The sequence below is a fragment of the Triticum urartu genome, chromosome 6, assembly GCF_003073215.2.
Source record: "Triticum urartu cultivar G1812 chromosome 6, Tu2.1, whole genome shotgun sequence".
Taxonomy (NCBI): domain Eukaryota; kingdom Viridiplantae; phylum Streptophyta; class Magnoliopsida; order Poales; family Poaceae; genus Triticum; species Triticum urartu.
This window is the reverse complement of record NC_053027.1, coordinates 207,743,905-207,764,385: the sequence shown is the minus strand read 5'-3', so window position 1 is coordinate 207,764,385 and position 20,481 is coordinate 207,743,905. Positions and strand designations below refer to the sequence as shown.

Sequence of the window (20,481 nt, the reverse complement as noted above, 5' to 3'; positions counted from 1 at the left end):
CCAAGGTATGGATGGTCCGGACTGTAATAAGGCAGCGGACAACAAAATGATGTTTTCGCTTCCTTCCGACTAGATTTACTGTAAACCTTGATGAATTGTGCACTAGATTCAACTCGGCGACTGTATCTAGTGCACGGTCGAGTAACCAGATTCACAGATGTGTTAGGTTTCGATCTAATTTGTTTGGCCCGAAAGCTCGACTGCCACACTTCAGCGAAGAAGAGCACACGCGCTGAAGAAACATCGTCATAATGCACCAAGAAATTGGCATGATAGAACTTTGGATGCCCGCGGTCCTGTTTCTTCACACCACATATGACATCTAGCCTCGGAACAGGTTCCTACAGCAATCAATTTGAGGTAAGTGGAGCATAGCAAGGTTATACTCCCTCCGTTCCATGATATAAGAGCGTTTTTTACCCTAGTGTAGTATAGAAAACGCTCTTATATTATGGGACGGAGGGAGTAGTTTGTAGAATCCAGATAAACAATCAAGAGATGGCATGTGCTCTTAAAGCAAGCACTTTGTTGCGACTTTTTTTCTTCTAAAAAGGATATTTGAACAAGGACCTGTGATAGTTAGACGAATGGAGATGAAATATGTTCCTGCAAGAAGCAATTCAAAGCTTTTTCTATGAATAGATTTGTCTGAGCTTAATCCAGATGAAATTAAAAGTCCAATCACACTTTTTCTAAGAATAGACTGTCCAAGCTTAATTGGGATGGAATATATAGCCCAACAAGCAATTCTAGAAGTTTTTCTAAGAATAAACCCTGTCGAAACTTAATTCAGATGACATACATTTCTGAAAGAACACCCCCTCCCCCGGTAACAATAGAATTTGTCCAAGCTACTACAAGAAGCAATAGAGAGTTGAGCTATAATTACCCAAGGATGCTGATTCGAGTAATCAAGCAGCAATTGTTCCAAGGCTTGACCAAGGAAGTTCTGCTTCTGCACGTATTCTCCCTTCCTTGATGCCAGGGTCATCCAGGCCGATGGGCATAGCCTAGGGTGATCATCTGATGGTGCAGTGGATGAGCTTTGATCCTCCATTATTTTGTACACTTGCTCCAGAGCTGCATCAGAAATGACATGGCCTTTCCCCATTGCTTCGTGGGTCAGCAGGCTGTCTTTAGGGACATTATCAGCCATGGACATAAGAAATGTTGCAAGCTCCAAATGTTTGGGGTGCCTTCCAGCTTGACCAGCAGAAACATAGGCATTATAGCACACCTCCTTCGTTGCCGTCTGTAAAACCTTAGATAGGTCACATTGCTTGTGGCAAAGGTATTCCACGGCCATGTGGTCCGAAAAACCGGTGGCTGTGCAGACCATGGCAACAAGGCTGTCGAGGGAGCGGGCCACCATGCGAAGCATAGATTGGGTGTCAAGAATGTCCGGCTCAGCCACAGCATCTATCTCCAGCAGAGGGCATGCACTGTCATACCATATGGCATTGAGAATTATGTTGGACACGGGGTCCATGGGGCCATAGCAATGCCCGGCAACCAGGATGCCGCGGAGATGCCGGTGGAGCGCGTCCTGCGGCAGCAGCGACACCGCCCTGATGTAGAGAGCGTGGATGGTGTCGGCGAGGCACACCTTCAGATACCTGGTGTGCGCTCAGTCACACTGGCATGCAGTGGTGGAAGGTTCCCTTCCCATGGGTGGAGGGCTGTGCTTGCCAATGGTGGTGGCAGCAGCATCCAGACAGTCGAGCAACATCTGCTTCATCTCGTCCGGAGTCCGCAGGTCGCAGATGCTAGACACATGTCCATCACGGCGGCGCGAGACGACTACCTCGGCGACGTGGTTTTCGCCGACGGGGCAGAAGAAGCGGGCAGGTCGCTCACCAGCTTCTAGCGCCTGCCCTCCTGCTGCTTCTAGTCCAAACAAGCTCCTCCCGATCTCCATGTCAGCCGGATGAGGGCTGCGCCGGAAGGCGACTTTGACGGCAGGGGAGGCCGCGTGGTGCTGCAGCCGAAGGAAACTGAGGATGCCGTCGACGTCGCCGACGCTGAGGGGCCGGCCCTTCTAGAGCACAGCAGCGAGAGGCGTGCGATCGTGGTCTCTCAAGGGGACGAGCAGCTTTGCGAGCCGCACCAGGTCGTCCGGCACGGGGTGCCCTGCCACGGCCGCGGCGACCTTGAGGGCGAACTGGGTCCTGCCGCAGCGGAGGTCGGGGGCGCCGGTGGTGTGACGGTCCTCGGGGCCGAACTGCTGGTTCTCGCCGAGCTGGACGGCGACGGCGAGGTCGGCGCCGCCCAGGCGGAGGTAGCGCATGGCCTGCCCCTCGGACAGATACCGGAAGTAGATCCGCATGAACGCAAGGAGGCCGTCGTAGGAACGAAAAGCTAGAAAAACCGGGGGCTGGGGCTGGGTGGGCGGCGCCTCCCCCTCCTCCTTCCTCTTGCCGCCGGCCTGCGCCGCGGAAGGTCGCTTCCCCTTGACGTTCCCGCTGCACCTGCGACGGCACAGGAGGTTGAGGGCGTTGAGAATGATGTTGGACACCGGATCGAGGAGGCCGATGCAGTGGCCGCCGCGCTCCACGCACGGCAGAACCTCCGGCATGTCGGCGATGGGGAGCCTTCCCAGCGCCTCCTCGTAGAAGCGCATTATGTCCATCTGCATCGGCCGCCCCAACTCGGCGCGGATCGACGCCTGCCCCTCGCCGCCGGCGTCGTGGAAGCAGGACAGCCGCAGCCTCTCGGGGAGCTCCTCGTTGATTGTGAGAGACATGGGGTCGGAAGTGATTGTACTCGACGTCTGGTGCGTCGGCGGCGAATCCACCGTCGGATCGCCGCGAGGTTCGCCCATTTTTCGCCCGATGGAGGGTTCGACTGCGGCGGCGGCGGCGGGTAGGGTGGTGGTCCGGCGGGGAAGGTCAGAATGCCGAACGGATCGGGGGGTGTGATCAACCGATCAGGTGACATAGCGCCTCCCTCCCGGAGCGCGGCGGTTTAGTGTCCAATGCAAGTTCCCAAAATCACATTGAAAACACTCAAAAATCGCATTTCAAAGTTCCACAGAAATCGTAAAAGAAAAGAAAAACCACGCTGACATATTGATGTGTACTGCACGTGTGTAGTTTTCAGGAGAAAATACATTGATTCACGAGCTACACAAAAAAGTGAAAATCATTGTTTATAACTAATGAACAGTGAACATACTGTTTACTACTGTATTTTCTTGTCACTCCTCTGTAGCTCACGTGTCAATGTGTTTTCTCATCGAAATTTGCACACATACAATACACACAAAAAAAGTGAGAAAAATGATTTTATGTCGCCCAAATTGTTCACTATTTTCAAAATCACCAATTTATCATTTTTTGGCTCACATGTCATTGTGTTTTCTCTTGCACACATACAATATACAGTGCATATGTATGACAATGTGTATTTTCTTAAAAAAAGTAAAACATTTTTTTGTTTTTCCGGAAAAACGGGCTTTATGGAGCTCCAGCACCAAACTCATTTCTGCTCGCCTCATGGACTGCGGGTGTGCTGCTAATCAGGACATTGTTTGATATTTTAATATAAACTACATATAAATTAAAATGAGCGAAAAAACTAAACGCATCTATATACATTCGATTAAAAAAGTTAAAACAACTTATAATTGGAGACAGAGGGAATACTACGATACTTGTATTCCATAAATAGCTTACATCTATACAATAATCAAATATTAATATTTCAATTTCATCTAAATATATAAGTTTTATTAAAGCGGCAACAATTAATATGGATTGGAGGAAGTAGCAAACTATTCCCACAACAATGTGCAGGGTATCATACAATGGTCGGAGCTTCCTATAATGATACAGCCCGATAGCTCCATTGCTATTGATGCGTTGACAGATGAGTCGCTCGACCGCTCCGCCTATGGACATAGGAATGTTATAGTGGAAATCAAAAAGCTCCCGATTTTGCATGGGTTTGTTCCGTTAAAGATTGAGCGTAATCAAAATACGAATCCAACTCAAAATCACAATTTTGATTATCTCTTCCCAACAAGATTTTCAAGTTTTATATCATGCCATAGGAGAGTGAACAAATTGCAATGCCCATTCTCCCATGTTTTCAAATTCAAAATATTGTCTCACTATAAATCTTTCGAAGGACCTACTACGGTCACATCAAATTTTTGGACGCCTACCTCATCCGTTTTAATGTATTTTTGCTCTCATTTTTATCATGACTCCTGCAAGGTACTAAAATCTTTTGATCATCTTCTAAGTCAGTGGCCTAGCATCTCTTTTTTTTAATAACTCCGTAGCAACGCACGGGCACTGTGCTAGTATGGTCTAAAGTGCAACAAATGTCACTTTATCAAATTAAAATTATAATTCGGTCAATTTAAAAATCGATAAAGATTGATTATTTCATGAATTTTCTTCTCTATCATGTGTTTCGGCATTAGTAGCACACCTGCCATATATCAGAACAACTAGTGTACCACAAGGCATTGAAAGCAATTCAGACAAAGATGGCCAAATATGATCTTCTTAGTATCCAATATGTGTAATATGTGCTCTTTATGAAGCAAGAAAAAAAATTAAAATCACACGCTATTTACAGAAAAAGAAAGAAAAGACTGGTAGTTTCCGGTGAAATTTCATTTTTTTTAAATTCCTTTTTTTTCTTGGACTTTGTTAAGTGGATGTCTGTATTAGGGTTACAAATTGGATTTGGTATTCCCAATTCACCAAATCGAGCGCTTGGCATGCACACGGAAACAACGGTCTGAAATCAGTCAATACAATGACAAACTCGATCCCACTAGCCGAGGCCTCACACAATACGGAGCCCAACACCTCCAATTTGGCATGAATTGAACGACCCCGGAAAAGAAAACGATTCGAGCCCAATCTTCTTCTCCCCACGCTCGACCGAAGCTGCCATTCCCTCACCCTGCGCGATGAGAGGAGGCAACGTCCAGGAAGCACCCGCCGGCGCTTCCACTCCTTGTCGGCCCTTCTTCTCTTCCACGTTGTTGGTCCTTATTATCTCCTCAGACATATCTCCTCCTCGTCCCCGCCGCATCTCCTCTGGCCATGGCCACCACGGCCTGGCCCTCACCATCTCGCCATCGCTTGCGTGAGAGTGGTTGTTGATGGCACGACCGTTAGCTCAAATCCTGGCTGGACTAGGATGTGTAGTTGTTGTAACAGTCTACAAATAAATAGAGAAGAAAATGCTGCATTAGTTGTACGCAACACCAAATTCTCTCGTGGTTGTTTATATCCTGTGTCCGAGCGAAGAGAGAAACCAGATAGAAGGTAGCTGCAACAACATGAGGCACGTGAGGATATTATTGAGAGAAAGATATTCTTTAGGGGACTGTAGATTTATGTTATTGCTGAATTTTATTCAAGGACAGATGGGCATTATAAAAAAAATTGCTATACGACCATTAGATTATAGTCACACATTGTATAAATTTTGAGATGTATATAGAACAAAACATTATGCCATAATCTGTTGTCTAAATAAGATTTGGTATTGAAACATCAACCAATTCCGTGAGCATACAAACAAGCGAATTCATATTCATGTTTACTACAGTTTCTTTCCGCAAAAAAAATGTTTATTACAGTTTCTTCACCAAATTGATATTGAAACCAATTCAATACGAATGCCTCCAATACATAGGAGTACATCCAAACGCAGCGTAAAATTCTTTGGTTCAAGTCACATTCATTTCAGTACCAATCCGATCCGATCCCGTTTACGCGAAACTCCTTGGCGTTCCCGCTGTTCCCCCTCCCCACTGCCGCACCAACACGCCAGTCTCGGCGACGCCAAACCCTCGCCCGCTCTCCAGAACCCCCCCTATGGCCGCCACCGGCGCTGCCGCGCCCGCGCCCGCGGCCGTGCAGCCGCTGCGGCAGTTCAAGCTCGACCCGCAGAGCGAGCTCCGCGTGGAGGTGCTCCCGGACGCGACCCTCCGCGTGCGCCTCGTCTCCGGCACGGCGGAGATCTTCGGCACCGAGCTCCCCCCCGAGGGCTGGCTCACCATCCCGCCCCGCTCCAAGATCGCCGTACGCGCGCTTTCCCCGTCCCCCGCCTAAACCCGCCTTGCCCAGCTTGCCGCCACCGCCGGCACACAGTTCTGACCTGCTGTTTATGTTCCCACGATTAGATTTTCACGTGGCACGGCGCGACGGTGGAGCTGGACGGGGTCAGCGAGAGCGAGTACACGTCCGACGAGGTGGGGCGGCGTTCGGTTTCCTTCCTCTGCCAAAACATCCTCGTTTTCGTTGTGCTCTGTCCGTTCCTGAATGTGCTGTAGTGGTGAGGTGATTCTGCTTTCAATTGCAGACGCCGATGGTGATTTATGTGAACACACATGCGATTCTCGACGCACGGAGGGCGAGGGCGAGGGCAGCGCAGGGAGGCGACTTGGAGGCCTCACAGGTGACTACTCTCTGTTTCATTCATCGTGGAACATTGTGAAGATGGCTGTAACGAATTGTTATGCTTTGGACTGAATCAGTGAACTTGTCAACTCTTGGTTGTCTAGGGACCTAGAGTGATTGTTGTGGGGCCAACTGATTCTGGAAAAAGCACTCTGTGCAAAATGCTCCTTAGCTGGGCTGCCAAACTGGGATGGAAGCCTACATATGTGGATTTAGATATTGGCCAGGGTTCGATAACCATACCTGGATGTATTTCTGCTACACCAATTGAGAAGCCTATCGATATAGTTGATGGGATTCCTTTGGAGATGCCGCTTGCATACTTTTATGGCCATCCAAATCCAAGGTAACTTTCCAGTTTACCCTCTTGGTGGTTCTACCCACTGCTCTGTGTGGCTCCTTTTCTGTTCTGCTGATTCGGTGCCTCAGTTTTCTACTTTTCTTTATGTTGCTGACAGTATTAATCCAGATGTTTACAAAGCACTCATGAGAGAGCTAGCTCAAACATTAGAGACACAGTTCTCTGGGAATGCTGAATCTAGGGCGGCTGGTATGGTTATTAACACAATGGGGTGGGTTGAAGGCCTTGGCTATGAGGTATTATTTGCTTATAAGCATAATTAGCTATTTGAATAAGCATGTTAATCGCTAATAGTGCGTGCTAACACAGGTTAAATGATGTGCAGTTACTTCTTAATGCAATTGAAATCTTCAAGGCTAATGTAGTGCTGGTATTGGGACAGGCAAGTGCTACACTGCTATGTTCAGTCTGAATGTTACTAGTTTATCTAGTGTAGACGACTCAACATTTATTTCATACTCGTCAACTCTTTCTATCACTCTGTATTATGTTCCATTTTTGTGCTAATAATGTGTCAGAGCATCCAACTGATGGTAATTAGAGATCTTAAGCCTGTAAGAATAAGACATTTGTTTAACACCGCAGATAAATTAGATCATAACCCACACTTTTTTACTTCACCATTTAATAATCCCCCCCCCCCCCCCCCCCCCCCCCCCCCCCCCCGGCACCCCTCTTGGGTTCAGTTAATCTGCCCCCATTGAGACATTCATGGGGCAAATCATCCCTAGTAAACTGTGACATATAGTAGAAATATCGGCAGTGGTAACTGGCAAGAGCAGTTAATCTGCCCTCTGGTCTAAACGATCATCAACATCAGTATGTAGCACAAATATGTTAGTGCATAAAACCATCCTCACTGAAGTTCATTACATATTTAATTTGAACAAAGAGAATATAGGTCGATAAGAAAGCTCAACAGCTGAGAAATACTGAAGATTATCATTCCAACTCCTAATTCTGGCAAATACAGCTCGAAGAGGTGCTTGCTTGAGTCTATGCTAACGGACAGAGTCTGCAAAATTTGTTTTATAAACACAAAGCCACATGGATGCAAAACTGCTGATACCATAAAAGATGAACCAGCCGTTTGTTAGGATTAGCTTTCATACAGTGTGCTTGACGTTGTCTTTGTTGTCATGTTTGCCTTGAAATGTGGATTCATGGATAAACATGAGATCAAATGATCCTGAAGCTTGGAATGATCTGACTTGTCTGCTGCAGGAGAAGTTATGGAAGATGTTAAAAGATGCAGTACAAAGTAAGCCCAATATCGATGTCGTAAAACTTCATAAATCGGAGGGTGTTGTCCTAAGGAATTCAAAATATCGTCAAAAGACTAGGAGCTTTCGTATCAAGGTAATTTTTGTGTGTCTGGGCAGTGTTCTGATTTTGGTGTTCGTAAGGATCTCTAGTGCTTAAAAGATACATTTCACTTTAGTATTTGTTTGGTTAATAACCTTTTTTTTCACTGCAAGGCTTAGCATCAAATTAATTCTATAGAAAATTGAGTTTATCCATCCTTGCGCTATGCCACTCTCCTTTATGCCCAATTATGATTTTGATCTTGCAGTCGTAGTTGGCATTTTTCTCTTAATCCGTCTCAGGCTAAATCCTATTCCTGTCTGCAGGAGTACTTTTACGGGATTGCAAACGATCTGGCACCACATTCAAATGTAGTCAACTTCAGTGACGTTTCTGTTTTCAGAATTGGTAGTGGACATCAAGCTCCACGGTCAGCTTTACCAATTGGTGCAGAGCCTGTGGCAGATCCTACTCGGCTTGTTGCTGTCAACATCAGCACTGATATGGTCCACACAGTGCTTGCTGTTTCTTATGCGAAGGAACCTGATGAAATAATTTCGAGGTAATACCAACTGTCGTTCTCCAAGATAGTGGTTAAGTGTTACAGCCACGTAAAGGTGGCAAGGGCTGGGTTCTTCATGGGCCAAGCTACGTGAGACACATGCCTGAACTCAAGATGCTGCCCGCCGCCCACCCATGAAAATCCCATATGGGCGGAAAATCATGCCGAAGTCTAAACCCGATGAGTAACATTGGAACACAGCAAATAATCACAATAAACAAATAATATCATGGGAAATAAGAAATGAACTCAGCAATTCAAGTATACAAGTTTACAGTTTCTCTCACAAACTGACATCTCTGAAGGCACATGTCATATGGAATAAATTCACTTTTTAATTAGTAAGAGTGTTTAGATCACTAAAGTAGTGATCTAAACGCTCTTATATTTCTTTACACAGGTAGTAACATTAATTGGGTGACCTTTGGACAAAAAAAAATGGGAAAACTTTGTTTTTGCCACTCTACCTTTTGCCAATTTTGCTGATGCCACTCTAGAATTTGACATCTCACTTTTGCCACTCTTAGCTTTTGATAATACATCACAAATGCCATTCCGTGGCAAAAACAATAATTTCTCATTTCACTTTTGTCACTCTTAGCTTTTGACAATGTATCACAATTGCCACTCTGAAAATTTTGCTTTTGCCATGGAATGGCAAAAGTGATATATTGTCAAAAGCTAAGAGTGGCAAGAGTGAAATGTCAAATTCTAGAGTGGCATAAGCAAAATTGGCAAAACCTAGAGTGGCAAAAACAAAGTTTTCCCAAAAATTTATACGCATACCCGGTCCATTCCTAATCGGGTTACCCATAGGTCTTGCTACCATTGGCGATAAAAATTGAAAGCTACCCATATTTTAGCCATGGTGGCTATGGACTAGGGCTATAACTATACAAGCAAGGACTAATGCAAACGTAGCCCCGACTAGAAGTAGATCACAAGTGTCAAACACTACTCAACCTAAGCCTGGCAGCAAATTGTTCATTTGCTTGTCTTACAAGTTTCTAAGCGCTATGATATTTTCAGTTTCATAGTTATAGAGGATAGTGTAATTATTTATTCATCTAGTGACTCATTTGATTCTCATGCGAGCTTTTCAAGTAGTTCAATCAGTGGCAAACTGGCAACTGTTACTGTCCTAGGAGAAGGTGGTAGGGGCACAGTTGTTTTTGTTGTTTGACATTAATATACTATAGATTAGAACTTTTTACTTTGTGTCATGTGTGCGTTTTCTGACTGCCACAGATTTATAGCATACCAAAATCTGTTCAAGTCTTCATTCCCACTAGGCAAACTGTTGAGTTTGTGTTCCCCTTTTTTGCTAATACCTAGATTGAAATTCTGTGCAGCAACGTTGCGGGATTCATCCATGTCACAGATGTTGACATCCAAAGGTACACTAACACCACGAAACCAACTTGTGGCCCTGCCTGAAGTTTCACCTGGGACCTAACATTCTGCATGCATTTCAGGAAGAAGCTGACGTACATCGCGCCTTGCCCAGGAGACCTGCCAAGCAGGCTGTTAATCGCTAGCTCCCTGACATGGTACGAGCAGGCTTGACCCCGTTCAAGGTTGAACATTGTAGGTAGGTAACCAGATGGCTTATGACATGTTGTAACGCCGAAATGGATACTCTGAACACTGTGCCGGTAAAGCTGAATGGGTTCGACGATATCTCAGGCATCCTGCTGCGAAGCTTTCTGCTGACTTGCTTATGTTTTTCTATGCTGCTGTGGCGGCGAAGATACAAATAGTTAGATCAATGAAAGGTTGGTGTGCTCTTTTGTACGCTGTTGGGAACTACTGTAAGATATAGAAGATGAGTCCTTTGGCCTCTTCTCAACTGTATCCAGATATAAACATCGGAGCTACTCCCTCCGTTTCATAATGTAAGTTGTTTTTTGACACAACACTAGTGTCAAAACACGTCTTATATTATGGGATAGAGGGAGTAGTTATTATATATACCCAATATAAAGCAACCAAACATAATATGGAGATTTCCGGCACTTTGTATCAGAGGAAACATCAATATGACAAGTAAACACATCTGCATTGAATTAACATGTGTGTGGACATTAAGAGCATCTCCAGCCGTTCAGCCCCCAGGGCGCCAAAAAAGAGCGGCTTGAGGGCGAACTGGCGCTAGATCGGCCCCTGGGGGTGATCTAGCTCCCAGCCATGCCCCGAGGCGCCCTCCAACCCGCGGCAAATTTAAACGTAGTCATTCCCGCTCATAAAATAGACGGCGATCATGCGGTCACAGTTCGGCGATCGAATGAAAATTTCGACGTACAAAAAGAAATGGAGCGCGTGCAGCGCATCAGACGGCGAGGTCGGCCTCTGGCGTCGGCGTGCGCGGGCTTGGCGGGGTCGGAGCTTCTTCTGTGCTGGGCGGCGTTGGCGTGGCTTCTGTACTGGGGGGAGTCATGGAGGCATCATCGCTCGAGCTTGGTGGTGGCGGCGGCGTGGGTGTGGGAGTTGGCGGCGCCGTCGACGGCAGCTGGTTTAGGATGAGACCACGCTCCGCCAAGTACCACGCCTTGACCTCCTCGTCGTTGCTCTGGAGCATGTCCGCCCCGCCCAGCAGGAAAGCCAGGTCGGTGTTCCTCTTCTTCGCGACGACGTTGGTCCGGAGTAGGTCGAGCTTGACGGCGCTGCTCGTCATCAACGCCGACCACCGCGCCTCGGTCTTCTCTTCATGCAAGACGTCCCGGGCCTGTGCGTCGGCGAGGCAATGCTAGATGGACTCCTGCACGCGTGCGGTAGCCGCGTCGGCGTGTTTCGCCTTCTTGGCCCCTTCGTTGCCGTCCGGCCGCCCCTCTGACGCGCCCGACGTCGACGCATACGGCTTGTAGGTCTCCTTGGCCTTGTCGAGGGTGCGTCGGACTTCCGCCCACTTCTCGCACTTGTCAATGCGCTTGTAAACGTGGAGGCACTTGAACTCTTGATCGCGGTTGCCTAGGCGGTACAAGGCGAACATGCGCACCAGCTGCGCGGAGGAACAAACAGTTGGCGGGTGCACACGGCGAAGAGAAGCGGGAGACCGGCGTGCCATACCTGATCCTCAACGTTGGCGCCGCTCTCCGGGCGAGCCGCGACCTCCTCGACGACCCCATGCCATTTGTTGCACGCCGCTTGGATGAGCCCCCAGTGTTTCGCCATTGCCTTCGCCCCGCCCTGCATGTAGACGTCTTTGAAGTAGGGAAGCTCGTCGAACTCGGCCTTAATGTGCTCCTAGTACGTCTCGATGCTCTGGTTCGTGCCGGTGGTCGGGTCGAGGCAGACGACTTTCTACGCTTCGGTGAGGCATTCCTACTCCTTGGACGCCCACTTGATGCGCGGCTCGCCGGTCCTGGCCGCCCCCCTCTTCTTCTTGCGCCTCCTCGCCGGAACGGTCGCCGGTTCCTACTCCTCCTCCGGCTCCTCCTCGCCGTAGTCGAGCTCGCCGTCCATGCCACCGTTGAGATCCACAGTGTCGTCCGGGGTAGCGAACCCGAGCGACGCGGCGGCCGCGGCCGAGCCTGCCGCGATGATGTCGTCCATGTCGGCATCGGTCTCGTCGGTGTCGCCGAGGTGCGACGTGGAAGCTTGTGAGAAGGGCAGCGCGCCACGGCGGAGAGGGGGCGTCAGGGAGCACGCGTAAGCCGGCGGCGAGTAGTTGTATGAAGGGTACTGCACGCCGGTGAAGGCGGGCGAGGGCATGCGCGGGCGGGGTGTCCATGGGGAAGGTGACGTTAGGGTTGAACCCACCGTCCGCGTTCCCGTCGGCGTAGCCCAGCGACGGTGTGCATCCCCATGGCTGCGGCGACGACAAGAAGCCGGACGGAGAGCCGACGCTTTGCTGGCTCCAGGGCGCGTACTGGGCGTGACGGCCGGGTGGATTCATCATCCCCAAGCGAGTCGCCTCGGCCTCGGCTTGGTCCACCGCAGCCGCAGCGGCACGTGCCGCGTTGTCACAGGCCTTCTTGGCGATTGCCCTGTTCCGATGGTCGGCGGTGACAGCCTTCTGTCGCTGAACTTTCGCCCTCCACTCGGCGTTTGTCATGCCCGGTGGATTGAACGACGGCGCCCTCGGCTTCCTCTGCTTCGGCTGGGCGACGGAGGCGGTCGCGGTGGTCACAGCGCGGGGGATCACGTACTTCTTCGGCGGCATGGCGGCGACTGGGAGGCGAGCGGGAGGGAGATTGGCGGGAGAAAAGGAGAGAATGAGAGGGAAGTGGGGGGCGAGGGCGGGAAGAAACGGCGGGAAGAGGCTCTCGACTCGCCGACAGAGCGGCCCCACGCCCCTTTTCGCTTGTGCCGGCGCCCCCAGGCGCGCCCCAGCGCGCCGGGTTCGGCTCGGGTCTGCCCACCAGTTTCGGCCCAAGCCAGCGAAAAACGGGCTACTGGGGACGCGACTAGGTCGAATTTTGGGCGCCGGCGCGGCATAAACACTTGGGGAGGCCCTGTTGGGGGCGTGGCTAGAGATGCTCTAAGGGCCTCTTTGTTTCGCAGGATCGATTTTGAAAACGCAACAATAGGAAAGGTATATGATTGGAGTGTCATGTCCATTTGAATCCTATAGGATTAGTAAGGAGTATTTGATTTCATATGAAAAGTAAAGGAATTGTACAAAGAGGTTGAAGTAGATGTCAGATTTTTTATAAAATGTAGTGCAAAAGATTCCAAAGAAAAAAAATTATGAGATTTAATCCTATGAATCAAAGAACAAACATAGAAAAAATTCCAAATAATTTCAATCCTTAAAAAATCCTATTGAATTTCTTTGAATCAAAGGAGCCCTAAGCATCCGATTTACAGATTTTTCTTTTTTGAACAATCCGATTTACAGATGCTAGTGTTGGATTTATAGATGATACAGGCACCGTCTATTGCAGCGCTGGCCACTAACTACAGTGATCGACAGCTCAAAAGAAAAAGAAAAGACTATTTCCTCCGTCTCATAATGTGAGACATTTTTTGACAAGTACTTTAGAACCAATCAAGACAGGGAATAGAGCGACATGGCTGGACCAAACTTAAAAAGAGGATTTTACTAGGGTTTGCTTTGAGCATTGTCCTGGGGAGGTATCCAATGTGGCTGCAGATACTTTAGCTGGACATAGTTGGTCCCCACAACACTTGCATGAGGACCCCGCGCTAGTGCTTTATTTCTATATTAGCTTAAGTATAAACCATCGGCAAGGCTTTACCTCTAAAAAAGAGTAAATATATTCGTATCCAAACAAACCATGTACTACTTTCATGTTCAAAGTTGTGCATCAAATACCGTGTAAAATCAAGCATGCCTTACATTTTTTAGAAGATTGGAGTACTTTCTTTGCATGAAAATCAAGCATGCCTTACATTTTGAGAAGATCGGAGTACTTTCTTTGCATGAAAGATATCTGGCAGTATTTATTTGTCTTGTGTCATGACTCACGAGTCCATTATACAACGTGTCATGTTGCTAACACCTGAACACTTACCCTTCAATCCCCGCATCACCCTTCCTACGGGCGACTCGGGGGGCGACGTGACCCCCCTTGAGCACCCCCTATCCTTCACCTTTACCTTTCCTTGCCGCCGCCAGTGCCCCCGCCGGGCAAAGCCTGGGCGGATCCGATGGCGGCTGGACCTTGCTCCCCGGTGGCTTCCTCCTCGAGCGTGGCGGCTTGATGAGGCTGGCGTAGCAGAGCTTCTCCGGGCCTAGGGTCTTGTGATGGCGATCCAATATCCAGAGTCGGGCCTCTAGACCTGGCGTGGCGAGCACGTGAGCAGCGTGGCGCGACCCTGTGGGGGTGCGGCTGCGGCTATGCCTCGGCGGATCCTGGGGGCGGAGGCTGCGGCTATGCCTGGGCGAAATCCCTGCGCTGACAACGGCGACACGTGAGTGTGCCGTTACCTCCATGGAGGCGTTGTCATGGTCCTGAGTGGACCCTCTCCTCAAGCACGGGGCGGAAACCCTTGGTCCAATTCGCTGGACAAGGTAGCGTTAGCGTCTCGGCGCCTTTCCCTTCTTGAAGACGCTGCTTGGGTTGCACTTGAAGTCCCCACTGTGGCAGCTGAAGATGGTGGCCTCCCGGTCTTTCCGACAAGGCTAGCCAGCATTGCGGTTGTTGTGATGTGGGCTGCAGCATAGGACGTGGGCGTCTAAGGCGTAATGTACGTCAGCGCCAACATGTACAAGACGATGGCTTCTTTAGTTCTTGCTAGGTCCTGACATCTACCTACCGACTGACAACGGTTGTGACGCAGCCTTGAGGCTCTGAGTCTAGCTACCTCGCCATTCATGGTTAGGCCTTGTACAATGCAAGATGCTTAGGAAAGGTGTTTAGAGAAATAAACTAGGCGTTTCTTAAGCATCGATATTTATTTGTCCAGGGTAGACGCTTACTTAGACATCTCTCCTGTAAAAATAGACACCGATGCTTCAAAAAAAAACCCAAGTTATTTTTTTAAACATCTCCATAAACACCTAGCATTGTACAAGGTCTTAGAGGCTGGACAAGGCGATGATGTGTCCCTACTATTCCCTTCCTGTTCGATGAAATGAAACACAAAATCTTTTGCGTTTCCTCGCAAGAAAAAAAGGTCATAAACAGACTGGTTGCATATTGGGTAGCGTTCCCACCTTGTGTGTGTGTGTGTGTGTGTGTGTGTGTGTGTGTGTGTGTATTTAAAAATGTGGATATGAAAAAGGATGCAAATGTTACTGGGATATGAATATAGATCAGATGTTTGCACAATTCAAAACGGATATTAAGGCCTATCTAGCATTTATAAGACAAACAACCGATACAATACTCAGGTACAAACATATATTTCCCATTTATAGGACATCAAACACATTATAATACACCGACCAACATACACAGGGGCGAATGCAAGTATCGCCAGTAGGGCCTCCCCGTCCATATGAAAATGAAACAGTTATATCCAGATGATGCAGAGAAGACCTTCCTTCAGGCAAGCATCCTGCTCGGACCCAAAGGAAAAACAATAACAGAGGCTAACATAACAAATCCCAATGCAGCTTCCCTCCATTGTGTACCAACAATACAAAATGGAAGCACGTCAGGAAAAAAAAATCAGAGCATGCAACTTTAACATCTCGTGCAAAGATCGAGAAGCAGCAAAAAAGGATCTCCAAACAAAAGAATTGACATACAGCTCGGGCCCCATGGAGCCCGTATCTAAGGACACAAGATCTACAGACTCCGACGCTGCGGAGGAAAGGAGCATCAGCACCGGTAGTTAAAGAGGTCAACACCACAATTACAAAAAGTAGTCGGGGGTCTTGCGTGTTGTGTCAGGCTCGATTTGCCGAGGCGCTGGATCAAACTGGAGGAAGTTATGATCCATGTTTTCCCCAATCTCAAGAATCGCGGCCATGTTACCACATCGGTAACAGTAGTTTGGTGCACTGAAGACCGTTACAACATTCTTATCCTGCATGAGCAAATCAGAACGTGGTAATTATTTAACCTTCCTATGTATGCCACCAGAAGAGTATAAAACCTTGCCTGACGCAAGAATGCATGAAAATTTGCAGTCACGAATGTTAATTTAATAACCACAGGTTATGCTACAAGATACAACAAAGCAAATCGCTATTTGAAGGTTTTCTGCTTATGTAAGCACCAAAGCAAAAGGCTTGCACATAAAGGATGATGCAGTTTCCAATATTTTAATCAAGTTCCCTGATATCTTTTTATGATACGTTAAAATAGGATGAGTGATACTTTGCTCAATTCCATTGGAAAATGCAGTCGACAGAGAATTAAAATCTGCCTTGTGATCCTGTTTGATGCAGGATTGGGCTTATATGTTCCCTCTACTGTACACCTTTGTCTGTGTTCCCTTACATACACAACATGGACCTCAGTAATCTACACCGGTTGGCCCACACAGAGAACCAGACTATATAGACTATATGATTAAGCAGTAGATTGATTTGGTCCCTCCAGAAACTTAGATAAAATCGTTTTAGTAAAAAAAAATCTTTTCAGGGAGGCTTTGTGCATATTGAGGAATATGTAAACGCATCAGTTTATAATTTAACACAATTATAAGCGCAATGGTATGTAACCTTAATTAACTTTTAACCAAAGAACTGGAAAATTCCAGATTCATGTCTCCTAAACAAATACTACCTCCGTTCCCAAAATATAAGTCTTTTTAGAGATTTCTATATATGGACTACATACGGATGTATATAGGCGTATTTTAGAGTGTAGATTCACTCATTTTGCTCCGTATGTAGTCCATATTGGAATCTCTAGAAAGACTTATATTTAGGAACCGAGGGAGTAGTTAACAATTGTACTTCGAATTTGTTCATTAGATATTAAAGCAACTTTGACAGAACGATGGTGCTCAGACTTTTCAGTAGGTATTTTCCGCGAATGACTACAATTGGTTAATTAATTGCAAGATAAAATAATCAAATCATATTTTGTCCAATGCTGTGTTCTGAACACCAACCTGGCACCAATTGAACCCTTCCATTACAAGTTGATGGGCCCTTGATATAAGAGAGAGGCCATTTGTATGGTTGAACTGTTGCGCAATATCTTGCCCAAATGTATAACCAGCTCCTCTTGGTGAAATCCCCCATCCACATCGATCATCTGGATCAGACCACAACAGATCACACATGGGCCCTTCATGAGGAACCTGCAACCATTATGAGAAATATGTGATTAAACTGCGAATAAACATTTTGCAGTAAGTCCAGTTTCTTCCTCAGTAGTCATGGAAACAAGTCACGACTCGAGACTTAACAGATATCATTGATATCCTTCATAAGCACAACAGGTATCTGTTAGAAATACAATTATATACAGCCATCCACTTCATGGTCAACAACTCAACATTACAAACTGTAGAGCTCTAATCCTCAGAAGAGAAAAAACTTCATTTATTCAGTATTCTAATAAAAAAAGATGGTAAATGACATCATATAGATCCACCACCACAACTCCATGAGAATTCCTAATGCCACCTCATTGAACTAAATCAAGTTTTCCGGATTGATATTTTATCTGAATTAACATCCACATGATGTGAATCAAAAAACAGGAAAATCGATGATATCACAGAACAGTTTTCATTGCATATACCTGCCTAGTGCCTAGGTAATACAAATAGCAAATATCGCCACCCAAGCATGCTTCTAAATGGGAAACAAGAAAAGAGTACTACTTCCTCCGTTCCTAAATATTTGTCTTTTTAAAGATTTCAAATGGACTGTCACATACGGATGTATATAGACATATTTTAGAGTTTAGATTCACTCATTTTGCTTCGTATGCAGTCACTTGTTGAAATCTCTAGAAAGACAAATATTTAGGAACGGAGGGAGTAGTTCATAAAGACAGCGACAACTTTGCTGCTTACCTCTTGTATGCGATCAAGAGCACGAATGTTATCTAATGTATCTAATGATGGAGAGAGACCACCATGAAGGCAGAACACCTACAAATAGGTGTTTCCCATATGTCAGGCATATATATTAAATACGCCTGCACTAGTCGTACAAAATTACTTGAATAACAAACCTGGTTTTCTATAAGAGCCGTGAGAGGCAAATAATCAAACAGGTCTGTAAAGTACTTCCATACATTTGCATTCCCATATTTTCGCAAGCACTCGTCATAGAAGCCATATCTGCAGCAAAATAGTCAACGTCAACAACTAAGTTGTAGCACAACCGGTGAACATTTTGCCGAATAGTATAATTATAGTCTTCATGAATTTCCCCAAAATTTTACTAACACATCTATATGAAAATTAGTACTACTCAAAAAGCATAAATGTGAAAACTATAGTCATTTTATGATCTAGCTGGAAGTTTTGCTGTGATCAACACGTAAATACGTCTAGAAAGTAGGTAGATCATAAGTTCATAACTAAATTTTACCAAGACTATGCTCAAAGTTTTTTGCTACTTTGTTACCCATAGAAGACAACTTCAAACAATCTCATGCATACATAAATTCACCAACACATTTAGGTGGGTTCTGCTCCTTTTTAATGTTATGCAATAATAACTTGAGTTCCAGTAACAAGACAAGCTGCTTTGTAAATTCTAAAGGTCGAGCATTGCCTTAGCCATAGTGCATCAGATGATACTCGATGTGGCAAAATACATCACCTCCAAGATTTAGTCAATTAGACAAAGTTAATTCAGGATTAAACAGGCTAGAAACGATCAAAAGATTACATGTCGAATGTCATCACTTGATAGTTGTTACTTCATATGGGGAAGTACTCAATAATAAGGAGCTGAAAACAGCAATCCAGGTCTAGAAGGGCATAAACTCACACTTGGGTGATTTGTCTGCTCTCATGATTTCCTCTCAATATCGTAATTCTGTCTCTGTAGCGAACTTTCAAAGCCACTAACAGTGAAACAGTCTCCACCGAATAGTAGCCACGATCTGCATTAAGAGCAATATTATAGATTTATCCATATTGGGAATGCCACAAGATGGAGTGCATCTAAAACTAAAGATGGAGTGCACCTGGTATCATTAAGTGCTTCTAAAACTACATTTAATTGCCAACAAAATTATAAATCTTCACGTCTTGAGGAAATTTTTGACACCGAACAGAGATGGTGTGAACCTTTTTTTTGGTCGTTCTCAAGCACCTGGTATCATTTAATGAGAATTCTTAACTTCTTTCTAGCTACAAGCCTACAGCCCTTATAGCGGTATCTACAAGGACCTAAAGATAGGACTCGCACAAAATCCTTGTAAGCTATAGGTCCAAACAAGACATAAGACACGTAACCAGCACAGGATACCGCCATGGGAACCTAGAGAAGTAATAGAAGCTACATAGAGTACATACTAATAACCAGCACAACAGTTCTCGAAACGAATTCTCCCGACAAGAAGAACCCCCGGCTGAATTCCGTGTAGGATCTACTATAAAGAAGCCATATTTTGCCGCAGCAACCCCCAGAGATAGCGGCCACCCGAACACACGCGAGAGGCGAAAGGAGGCGAGGCGTACCGACGTAGTCGCCCATGAAGAGGTAGTTGGTGTCGGGCGACTCGCCGCCGATGCGGAAGAGCTCGATGAGGTCGTAGAACTGGCCGTGGATGTCGCCGCAGACGGTGACGGGGCAGCGGACGGGCTGCACGTTCCACTCCTCCATGAGGATGGCCTTGGCCTGCTCGCAGAGCCCCTTGACCTCCGCCTCCGGGAGGTGCTTGCACTCGCGCAGGTGCGCGATCTGCCGGTCCAGATCCCCGTGCGGCGGCATCTCGGCCGCAGGGGCGGGCTCGGGCTCGGGCTCGGGCGCGCGGCCGGTCGGTCGCCGGCGAGGAGGAGGGAGTGGCTAGGCCGGGGCTAGGGTTTGCGGGGGATCAGCGGAGGGGGGAGGGTGTGGAGCAGCTCATGCTTCCATTTTTCGCTTTGTTTTATACGAAGCGAGATTTTTCTTCGCCTCCAACACTCGCAGGCGTACACAACGACCGGGGCGGCTGTGCTGCCGCCTGGCTGGCTGGCTGGCTTGCTTGTGCTGTTCTGCGGTGGTTTTGGAATGGGCGGAGTGTAATTTGGTCTAAAGGAATGGTGAGCTGGTCAAAATGGCTGGATATGCGTTGCCGACCATGAGACTTTAAGGCCTCTTTTGGTTCATAGGATAGGATTATCATAGGAATAGGAATTTTGTAGGAAATGAGATGACGTGTATCTCAAATTCTATGAGTAGAAATAGAAAACAAGATGTCATTTGGTTGACACCAAAGAAATTTTTCCATTGAGTCTAGGCTCTTTTTTATTTTCCTATAAAATGTGGAGGATATGAACCAATCCTATGT

At 46.8% G+C, this 20,481-nt stretch overlaps 2 protein-coding genes across 2 annotated transcripts; one reads left to right on the top strand and one right to left on the bottom strand.

Moving 5' to 3' along the window:
• Positions 1-5,735: 5,735 nt before the first annotated feature.
• Positions 5,736-10,510, top strand: LOC125512456 (protein CLP1 homolog). Its single transcript, XM_048677548.1, has 10 exons — positions 5,736-6,050; positions 6,152-6,220; positions 6,331-6,426; positions 6,533-6,774; positions 6,887-7,025; positions 7,115-7,171; positions 8,014-8,148; positions 8,421-8,656; positions 10,009-10,053; positions 10,132-10,510. Exons 1-10 carry the CDS (start codon positions 5,844-5,846, stop codon positions 10,220-10,222), a joined length of 1,317 nt encoding a protein of 438 aa, XP_048533505.1. The 5' UTR covers positions 5,736-5,843; the 3' UTR covers positions 10,223-10,510.
• Positions 10,511-15,443: 4,933 nt separating this feature from the next.
• LOC125512454 (serine/threonine-protein phosphatase PP2A-3 catalytic subunit) lies at positions 15,444-20,181 on the bottom strand. Its single transcript, XM_048677546.1, has 6 exons — positions 19,670-20,181; positions 18,975-19,089; positions 18,208-18,316; positions 18,047-18,124; positions 17,132-17,323; positions 15,444-16,096 (listed from the first exon to the last, which is right to left on the bottom strand). The coding sequence occupies exons 1-6, from the start codon at positions 19,920-19,922 to the stop codon at positions 15,923-15,925; spliced, it is 921 nt and encodes a 306-aa protein (XP_048533503.1). The 5' UTR covers positions 19,923-20,181; the 3' UTR covers positions 15,444-15,922.
• Between the last annotated feature and the right edge of the window lie 300 nt (positions 20,182-20,481).

What these genes read in the sequence shown, in the direction of transcription:
- LOC125512454 (XM_048677546.1), bottom strand. Translation starts at nt 19,922, where the DNA reads ATGCCGCCGCACGGGGATCTGGACCGGCAGATCGCGCACCTGCGCGAG. An exon ending in CGGCTCTTATAGAAAACCAG is followed by an intron (nt 18,125 to 18,207) that starts GTTTGTTATTCA and finishes ACCTATTTGTAG; the next exon opens with GTGTTCTGCCTTCATGGTGG. An exon ending in CTCTTGATCGCATACAAGAG is followed by an intron (nt 17,324 to 18,046) that starts GTAAGCAGCAAA and finishes TAATGGTTGCAG; the next exon opens with GTTCCTCATGAAGGGCCCAT.
- LOC125512456 (XM_048677548.1), top strand. Translation starts at nt 5,844, where the DNA reads ATGGCCGCCACCGGCGCTGCCGCGCCCGCGCCCGCGGCCGTGCAGCCG. An exon ending in TTGAAGGCCTTGGCTATGAG is followed by an intron (nt 7,026 to 7,114) that starts GTATTATTTGCT and finishes AATGATGTGCAG; the next exon opens with TTACTTCTTAATGCAATTGA. An exon ending in TAGTGCTGGTATTGGGACAG is followed by an intron (nt 7,172 to 8,013) that starts GCAAGTGCTACA and finishes TGTCTGCTGCAG; the next exon opens with GAGAAGTTATGGAAGATGTT.